The sequence below is a fragment of the Amblyraja radiata genome, chromosome 38 (assembly GCF_010909765.2).
Source record: "Amblyraja radiata isolate CabotCenter1 chromosome 38, sAmbRad1.1.pri, whole genome shotgun sequence".
NCBI classification, from domain to species: domain Eukaryota; kingdom Metazoa; phylum Chordata; class Chondrichthyes; order Rajiformes; family Rajidae; genus Amblyraja; species Amblyraja radiata.
The window spans coordinates 3,332,563-3,342,179 of record NC_045993.1 but is presented as its reverse complement, the minus strand read 5'-3'; the positions used below and the strand labels follow the sequence as shown (position 1 = coordinate 3,342,179).

At 49.6% G+C, this 9,617-nt stretch overlaps 1 protein-coding gene across 1 annotated transcript; it reads right to left on the bottom strand.

The window, feature by feature from the left end:
- Nucleotides 1-5,983: 5,983 nt before the first annotated feature.
- Nucleotides 5,984-8,727, bottom strand: elfn2 (extracellular leucine rich repeat and fibronectin type III domain containing 2). The gene has a single exon (XM_033013366.1). The coding sequence runs from the start codon at nucleotides 8,428-8,430 to the stop codon at nucleotides 6,088-6,090; it is 2,343 nt and encodes a 780-aa protein (XP_032869257.1). The 5' UTR covers nucleotides 8,431-8,727; the 3' UTR covers nucleotides 5,984-6,087.
- Between the last annotated feature and the right edge of the window lie 890 nt (nucleotides 8,728-9,617).

Genomic DNA, 9,617 nt, shown 5'->3' with positions numbered 1-9,617 from the left:
AGAGATCCTGCAAACTCCGCGCAGACAGCAGCTGAGGTCAGAATCGAACCCGGGCCGCTGGCATGATGAGGCGGATGATCTACCAGCTGCGCCACTGTGCCATCGTGGAGAAGCTGAGGAAGGGATCATTGGAAGGAAACCAAAAGAAGGATCTTATAGAAACATATAAAATTATAAAAGGACTGGACAAGCCAGATGCAGGAAAAATGTTCCCAATGTTGGGCCACAGTCCAGAACCAGGGGCCACAGTCTTAGAATAAAGGGGAGGTCATTTAAGACTGAGGTGAGAAAAAACGTTTTCACCCAGAGGATTGCGAATTTATGGAATTCCCTGCCACAGAGGGCAGTGGAGGCCAAGTCACTGGATGGATTTAAGAGAGAGTTAGATAGAGCTCTAGGGGCTAGTGGAGTCAAGGGATATGGGGAGAAGGCAGGCATGGGTTATTGATAGGGGACGGTCAGCCATGATCACAATGAATGGCGGTGCTGGCTCGAAGGGCCGAATGGCCTCCTCCTGCACCTATTTTCTATGTTTCTATGTTTCTATGTAAGTATTCAAAGTGGTGGAGGATGCAAAGCTACAAGGAGGTATTCAGGTGTTCTATACTGCAATAGATGTCAGCAGTAATACCTAGCGGTGAAGTCCTTCTTGCTAATGTACTCATCTTAGTTTTCATGCTTAACCCCTCCTGTTAAAACAGAGGGCAAAGAGATGTCAATAAATAATGAAGGGGCTTCATTATTTTATGCTCCATTCAGATACCATCCACAGATGGCAGAATGACAGGAAGCCAACTTTGACATGTTGGTGTACACCGCCAAACTTTACACCTGCCTGCTAATGGGTGATCCCTCCCCTGTTTTTGGCTTTGGAATACCTCTTGTTCCATGTTAGTTTGGCAGATTTCCCCGTGAAATGTGTCGTGAGGAGACTATATATTTAGACGCGCAAATTGAAACTTGGTGTGAATCTCGAGAGGCAAGCGAACACTGTCTGGGATTTCTTTCATCAATCGCTGCCTGGGACTGTTGGCACGGTAACAATGGAGGCAATCCCTCTCCTCCGAAGTTGGAACATTTCTCCAGGATGAGGCTGAGCCCAATGGGAAAACACTGAAGTTGGACCTGAAACATACGAGTTCAGGTTGCAAGAGACTCGTCTTTCTAGACACAGGAGGCCAATTAATGTTTCATGTTGGAAAAATCAAATAAGATCAGGTGTGATGACTTCATCTATTTGGCAAGAATTGTGTTGCATTCGAGACCCACACTCATATCAACCATTCACTTGGACAAGGAACAATCTAACGGTATGAACATTGAGTAGAGGAATAGATCGGCTTGACTTTTTCCACACAAAGGGTGGTGGGTGAATGGAACGAGCTGCTGGAGGAGGTAGTTGAGGCACAATGGTACGATCATAATGTTTACAAAACATTTAGACAGGCACATGGATAGGACAGGTTTAGAGGGATATGGGCCAAACACTGGCAGGTGGGACTGGTGTAGATGGGACATGTTGGTCCGTGTGGGCAAGTTGGGCCGAAGGACCTGTTTCCACGCTGTATCACTCTATGACTCTATAACATTGAATTCTCCCATTTTAAGCAGCTAAACTTCAAGCTGATCATTGCTTTGAAAATAAATGAGTTGTAATATTTCTGAATGTATCTCTGCACCCTTTCTGTCTGCACAATAAAAATAGAATGGGTCTGGAAAGACAAGGCACATTCCATCTAAACATGGCTCTTTGAACCAAAATAGATGTTCATTGCAATTTTCCATGTTAGAACGTAGATTGGTCCAGCAAAGCAACAGGCCCTTCGGCCCATAATGTCTATGCAGAGCATGGTGTCAAGACCAATTCTTATCTGCCTGCACATGAGCTACATCCCTCCATTCCCTGCATATCCATGTTGCATTTGGTCATTTTCTTGATTGGGTTTAGCTCAGCGATACAGGCCCTTCGGCCCACGGAGTCCGTGCCGGCCAGCGATCCCCGTACATCGACACTATCCTACACACACTAGGGACAATTTACAATGATGCCCAAGCCAATTAGCCTACAACCTTGCACGTCTTTGGAGTGCGGGAGGAAACCGAGATCGCTGGAGAAAACCCACGCAGGTCACGGGGAGAACGTGCGAACTCCGCGCAGGCAGCACCCGTGGTCAGGATCGAACCCAGGTGTCCGGCGCCGTGAGGCAGCAACTCTACCGCTGCGCCACCGTGCCACCCAAGTCTTCCACATAAAGACACAATACCCAAACGTTCAAATTTTTTTTTTAAAGCATATAATGACAGTACAGAATATAAACAATGCTCGGCAGTGAGTTATAGTTCAGCAAAAGGAAACAAAAATACCCTGTTGACAATCCAAACCATAGCTAAAGGATCCCCACAAAACTCTGAGATCAAGACAGTCTCTTCAGCACCATCCCCAGTCACTGTTTCAACGTCTTCATACAGTAAGATGCTTAAGATGACTTACAGGTGGTGAAGGGCATGGATGATATGACATGCCGTGGGCTAATGTGCTCAGACTTTGTCGTGTTCAGCTTGATCTTATCTCAGGAGGTCTATCTGATAAATTAAAGAGACTACAAAGATTCTTATTTCTGTAAAAAAACACACACACAAAAACAAAATAGCATTGGTTCCACACGTTGACACAATCTGTCCTGTTTCACGTTTTAGCAAACTGTTTACTTTTGTAAATGGGGTCAGTGGTGAAGGGCTCAAGGTGAGATGGGTCAGGTTGGGCTGAGGGATAGGATCCTTTATTTAACTGGCACTCAGTACATGCAATAAATAATGGCTTGCCCACTTCCCCATAACCACCACATGTGAACATTGGCCTTAATCAGTCAGATTACAGCACATTGGCCTTCATCAGTCATGGGTCTAGATTGTTGGCAGGTCATGTCGCAGTTATGGAAGACTTCGGTGAGGCCACATTTAGAGTATCGTGTTCCGTTCAGGGCACCATGTTACGGGAAAGATGCTGTCAAGCTGGAAAGGGTGCAGAGAGGATATACGAACGAGGATGTTGCCAGGACCCGAGGGCCTGAGCTGTAGGGGGAGGTTGAGCAGGCTGGGACTCCTTGGAGCACAGGAGGATGAGGGGTGAACTGATAGAAGTGTATAAAATCGTGTGAGAAATAGATCGGGTAAACACACAGAGACTCTTGCCCAGAGTAGGGGAATCGAGGACCAGAGGATGTAGGTTTAAGGTGAGGGGAGGGGGGGAAAGATTTAATAGGAACCTGAGAGGTAACCTTTTTACACAAAGGGTGGTGGGTATATGGAATGAGCTGTCGGAGAAGGCAGGTACTATTGCAACGTTTAAGAAACATTTAGACACAGGTGCATGGATCGGACAGGTTTAGTGGGATATGGGGCAAACACGGGCAGGTGGGACTAGTGCAGATGGGGCATGTTGGTCGGAGTGGGCAAGTTGGGATGATTCATCCTCTTTGCATGCTCTATGACTATGTACACAGGTTCAGAAGGTCTGGGTACTTTGAATGTAACCAAATATATAAGACTAGTGGTTGATCTTCCCCTACATGTTCAACACTGTCTCCCAAAGACCATGTTCAAGTTGCTGCACTGACACCTAGTGTTAACATGAAAGCATCCCAAGATAAACACAAAAGCACAACACTTGGTTGTTCTAATGACAATGGAAGTGTTCTATCCTTTCCCAGCCTAACAGCTATCACTTCATGGACCTACATCTGTGCCAAAGGCTCACAGAAGGAATGGAATGTAGACACAAAATGCTGGAGTAACTCAGCGGGTCAGGCAGTATCTCTGGAGAGAAGGAATGGGTAATGGAATTCAAGGGAGAGTTAGATGTTGTTATGAGGGCTAATGGAATCAAGGGATATGGGGAGAAAGCAGGCACGGGGTATTGATTCTGGATGATCAGCCGTGATCATATTGAATGGCGGTGCTGGCTCGAAGGGCTGAATGGCCTACTCCTGCACCTATTGTCTATGTTTCTACATTTCGGGCCCCAAGGGCAGATGTCGAGGATTGCTGTGCCCACATCTGTCTAAAAGCAATGGGATCTTAAAAAGGATGCTCTCAAACTGAATTACCACCCCCCCCCCCCCCCCCCCCCCCCCCCACCCCCCACCCCCCCCCCCCACCCCCAGCACATGCCGCTCTGAGCAACATTATCGAAGAATTATTTTCAGTTCTTGAGAGGCTGGTTTTTGGTACAGACCAACGAAAAACCCTACTCACACCCATTCCCCTCATTCATCTCCACAGCCAAATTGCCCCAAGTTGCATTTCTAATTCCCTCCCCTTCCCCTCCAACTGTGGTCTGGATTAATTTCAAATGAAATACAAGTCTTCCATTCATACGTGTAGGAAGGAACTACAAATGGTAGTTTACATCGAAGATAGACACACAATGCTGGAGTGAAACAAACGTCTCTCCTCTCACCCACTCTAAGAACATTTCTGCATCTTCCCTCATAACTAACAGTCATAGTGGCTACAAATATTTTTATACTTGCAAGTCTTTTTTCTTTGTAATACTGTCATAAAATAATGTAATGCGAGAGTTGCATTTTACACGTCAATATGTACAACACTTGGTTGTTCTAAAGACAATGGAAATGTTCAATCCTTTCCCAGCCTAACAGCTATCACTTCTTGGACCTACATCTGTGCCAAAGGCTCACAGAAGGAATGGAAGATAGATACAATATGCTGGAGTAACTCAGCAGGTCAGGCAGCATCTCTGGAGAGAAGCAATAGATGACGTTTTGGGGTTGAGACCCTTCTTCGACATGGGTGACACTTCTGGTCGAGACCCTTCTTCGGACTCCAGACCCGAAACGTCACCGATTCATTTTCTCCAGAGATGCTGCATGAGTTGCTGAGTTACTCCTGCAGTTTGTGTCTGTCATGGATGGGATAGGTTTAGAGGGACGTGGGCCAAACACAAGTAATTGGGATGAGCGAAGATGGGGCATGTGGGTGGGCATGGGCAAGTTGGTCTGATGGGGCCTGTTTCCACTCTGACTCAATAACAGGAATGGGTATTGGCCATTTGCATGGTTAAGGTAGGTTTGGAGGAATGTAGGCTAGGTTCAAGGCAAATGGGACTAGCTTGGATGGGGCATCCCGGTCGGCATGGGCAAGTTGGGCCGAAGGGCCTGTCTCCGTGCTGAATGGCTCCCTGACTTCAAGATCGCTCTCCGGATGGCTAGTCTGAATGATCAAAAGTCTGTGAAAATGTCCACGTCACACCCCTTCCCTCCCCGACCATCTCCTCTCCCCCCCCCCCCCCCCCCCTCACTAATTCTCACCCACCCTCCACCTCTCAAGTTCTGCAGCTTTGAAGATCGCTGCTGGTAATGTTAGTGGAAATAACGTTCAACGCATTTCTTTGAGGCAACTCGTCTTTCTGTTAGTCTTTCTTGTGTCCAATGAAACTACCAGTTTAAACATCTACCCCGATAAGAATATTTACAGAACCAGTTTATTTTCAGTGCTTAAGAGGAAATTTTCTCCCCCCCCCCCCCCCCCTCCCCATCCCAAATAAGAAAAGCTCTTTCCATTGTACCTCCCAATATTAGGATTCTGTTTCTCCCACATCTCAATCCATGTGCTAACTTAAAACAATGGAGTTAATTTAAAGAGTAGGGGGGATAGGGTGGGGGGGGGGGTAGGGGGGGGGGGGGATAGGGGGGGGGGGGGGGGGACTGAGTCCATGAGGAAGAGACAAGTAGAGTTTGGGAGCACCAGGAGTGGAGAGGTTACAGGGAACAGGCAGGAATGTGTGTGTGTGTGGGGCTTGGGCAAAACCCCAGTTCGGATCAGCCATGGATGGTAGAATAGGCCGGGTGGGCCGAACGGCCTACCCCTGCTCCTATCCCTCGTGTCGTGTGGTTAAATTGCCTTTAGATGGTCAAAGGGAATTTCTTTTTAGGGGGAGGGGGGGGGGGGGGGGGGTTGGAAACTAAAAAGAAATGAAGAAAGCCCAAAAACATGACACCAATGATAAGAGCCCATGAGTTTGTGTTTTGTTTGCTGTGAGCTAATGAAAACAGTCTTGAGCCAAGGTCACATTTTCTGTTGAGCGGAAACCCCTTTCCAATAATCTAAAATATCGTGTAAGTCTTCGTCTTTGGCGAACTGGACTTTTTTCCGCAAGGCGTGTCCAGCGGCCAGATAGATCTCCTCCCGAGGGTGCTTCCTATAGGGGCGGAACCTCTCCCAAATCTTGTGAGTGCTTTCCGACGAGTACTCCGGGCTGGAAGAATACCCCGAGAAGTGGTGCCTCGGAGATAACTGGGAGTAAGCGGAGTCTCTTTTGGACCGGGAGAGTGGCTTTAACAGCGTGGACCTCTGGCTTAAGGAGTCCCCGTGTTCTTCGTAGTATAAGGCGGGGACCGAGTGGCGGTGTTCGCTGCAGTGGTAACTTTGCTGAACCTCCAAATGCTGGATCTCGGCCGCTGCCGCTGCCGCCGAGGGGAGCCGCCGGAGGGAGGTGGGGGCCGCCGCGCTCTTCTCGATGTACTTGGCCTCGGCTTTGGACGGGAGGTCGGGGATGTCCAGGCTGAAGACCCGTGCGCTCTTGCCGGAGCTGCTGGACGAGATGCTGCAGCGCTTGCGGGCGGTGTCGGCGCTGCTCTGCCTCTGGAGCGGGTAGCCACCACCGTCCTTGTAGGCTGGGGACAGCAACGCCGGCCTCTCCAGCTGAGTGGACGAGCTGCTCGGGGTGAGCTGCCGGTCGATGGACACCTCGGAGTCGGTGCCGATGAAGGCGGCGGAGTCTAGTTTGAGCGCGTCGATGCAATTGTTGATGATCTGGTTGACCTTGTCCACCTCCTGGGCGATGGTGGAGATCTCGGCCGTGGAGCCTTGCTCGTTGTCCGTCTGCTTGGCCTCGTCTTCCTTGCGCTCCAGGGACTCAGCCGTGCGTACCTCGATGTAGTTGCCCTTAGTGGCTTTGGGGGTCTCATTGAGATCAACCGGCTTGAACTGACCCTTCTCCCCGGACACAGACGGCAGCGAGGACATCCTGGACACGGAGACCGGCTGCTTCTGGTACTTGTGCATCTGGTGGATCATGCTGCTCGTCTCCGACTCGGGCCCATACCTCATCTCCAGGATGGTCTTCTTGACGTTGATGGACTTCTGCTTCTCCTCCCTGATCCTCCGCTTCCTCAGGCAGTAGTAGACCACCCCCAGGACGATGACCATGCCGAACAAGCAGCCCAGGATGGTCATGATGTAGTGGGTGGTGGTGGAGGAGTTGGGGGTCTGGGCGATCATTCGTCCCCTGGTCGCGAAGGTCAAGCACGTGTGGTTGAACCTCTGGGACTTCTGGATGGAAGCCACGCAGAAGGTGTAGTCGGTCAGCGCCTTCAGCTTCTCCAGCTTGATGTATTCCTTCCTGTTGCGGAGATTTGTCACGTCCGAGACATAGCTGTTGTTGTACTGCACCAGGATGTACATCCTGCTGTAGGGTGATGGGATTTGGACCACCAAGGTGGCCCCGGTGATGGTGACATGGTGGAGCTTGATGGTGGGGCTGTTGGTAATGTCCAGGGTGAAAGCGGTGATGGGCTCCGTCGAGGAGAACTCTGCCGGGTTGATCCCCGAAGAGTAGGTCTCGGGGTCCTTGGAAGCCACGGGCGTGGAGAAGGGGACGATCTTCACTCCGTTCCTGCAGGACGAGGCTAGGAGGGTGATGGCGTTGTGGTGGCTTGTTGGCCGGGGGCTCAGGAGCGGATAGCCGGCGTACTCCGGCGGACTCTCGCACTGAAGGCGATCGTAGGTCCTGGTAACATTATTAAACTCGTCCAGCCAGTTGAGAAAGCCAACCAGCTCGCAGGAGCAGTTGAAAGGGTTGCCAGCCAGCTCGCACACCATCAGGCCACTCAGGCTGGTGAATGTGCTGCCCTCGACTTTAGCCAGCTTGTTGGCCGACAGATCGATGCTGATGAGGTTGGGACACTCCCAGAAGCTGTTGACCGAGATGCTCTCGATCAGGTTGTGTTGGACGTACATGTACTCCAGCCTGGTGAGGCCACGGAACATGTTCTCGGTCAGGTTGGTCAGTTTGTTGTAGCCCAGCTGCAGAACCCGCAGGTTGGACTGGACAAGGAAGGCCCCGTCTTCCACGTAGCTGATCTCGTTCTTGGTCAGGTTCAGGTCGGTCAGATTGCCGAAGCGGCTGAGCGAGCTGTAGAGGAGAACCTTCAACTTGTTCTCGTTCAGGCGCAGGTCCAGCACCGTGCTGTTGATGTGTTGCGGTATGGACTCGTAAGGGGGCTGATTCTGACTGCAGATGGCCAGCCAGACGTAGCCCTTCTCCCCTTCGATCAGCCAACAGTCCCCACACACCCTGCCCAACTGGCTCAGTAGGACCATGGCAGCCAACAGCCCGACGGGGGCCATGTCCGAGAAGATAGCAACACACCTTCGGGGAAGAGTCTAACAGTAACTAGTGGCTGGTATTAATTTCCAATATAACTGGCAACAGTGGAGCAGTCCCTGTCATCATTGCTTTTCTTTTACAGATGGAAGCACTTGATACTTGTTCGAAGAAGAAGGGATCAAGGTCTGTATATATTCCTGGAGAACTTTTCGCTTTCGCAAGAAAAATCAATTCAAGCCCATTCTCGTCGGCAATGGTTCTCAGGCTGAAGGGAGATCTCCCAGGCTGTTCCAACGTTCCATGGTCAGTAATCCCTGCAGCAACAAAACAGAGAACAGATTACGGTCAGGATTGTCAAAGAGAATTAATCGCACATTAACTTTGTTTTCAAACTGCAAATCTTCAGTCTGAAGAAGGGTCTCGACCCGAAACGTCACCCATTCCTTCTCTCCAGAGATGCTGCCTGTCCCGCTAAGTTACTCCAGCATTTTGTGTCTATCTTCAGTTTAAACCAGCATCTGCAGTTCCTTCCTACACATAATATATAATATACCTATCTTCAAAATAAATTGACATTTGCTCAGTATTAAAATATTCCTGGACTGGTAGACAAAAGTGCTGGAGAAACTCAGCGGGTGCAGCAGCATCTATGGAGCGAAGGAAATAGGCAATGTTTCGGGCCGAAACCCTTCCGAAACGTTGCCTAGTTCCTTCGCTCCATAGATGCTAGACCAGGTAGACCAGAGCCATGATCATATCGAAGGGCCGAATGGCCTACTCCTGCACCTATTTTCTATGTTTCTATGCTGCTGCACCTGTTCAGTTTCTCCAGCACTTTTGTCTACCTTCGATTTTCCAGCATTTGCAGTTCCTTCTTAAACACTTTGTCTATTCCTGCACTGGATTCTTTGGACATTGAATTTTCCACCTGTAGAGCCATGCATCTGGAAACAATGCACCTATCTGTGTTCCCACCCTCTTGCTAATTTCACCCCTTGTACCCCTTCATTATCACCTCGAGTATAGAAGGATGAGGGGGGGGCTCATTGAAACTTACCAAATAGTGGGAGAGTCTAGGACCAGAGGCCATAGCCTCAGAATAAAAGGATGTACCTTTAGAAAGGAGAAGAGATAGAAATAAAGTGCTGGAGTAACTCAGCAGATCAGGCAGCATCTCTGGAGAAAAGGAATAGGTTTTCATGTTGAA

Excerpts from the sequence above, each read along its gene's own strand:
- elfn2 (XM_033013366.1), bottom strand. The coding sequence starts at position 8,430 with ATGGCCCCCGTCGGGCTGTTGGCTGCCATGGTCCTACTGAGCCAGTTG.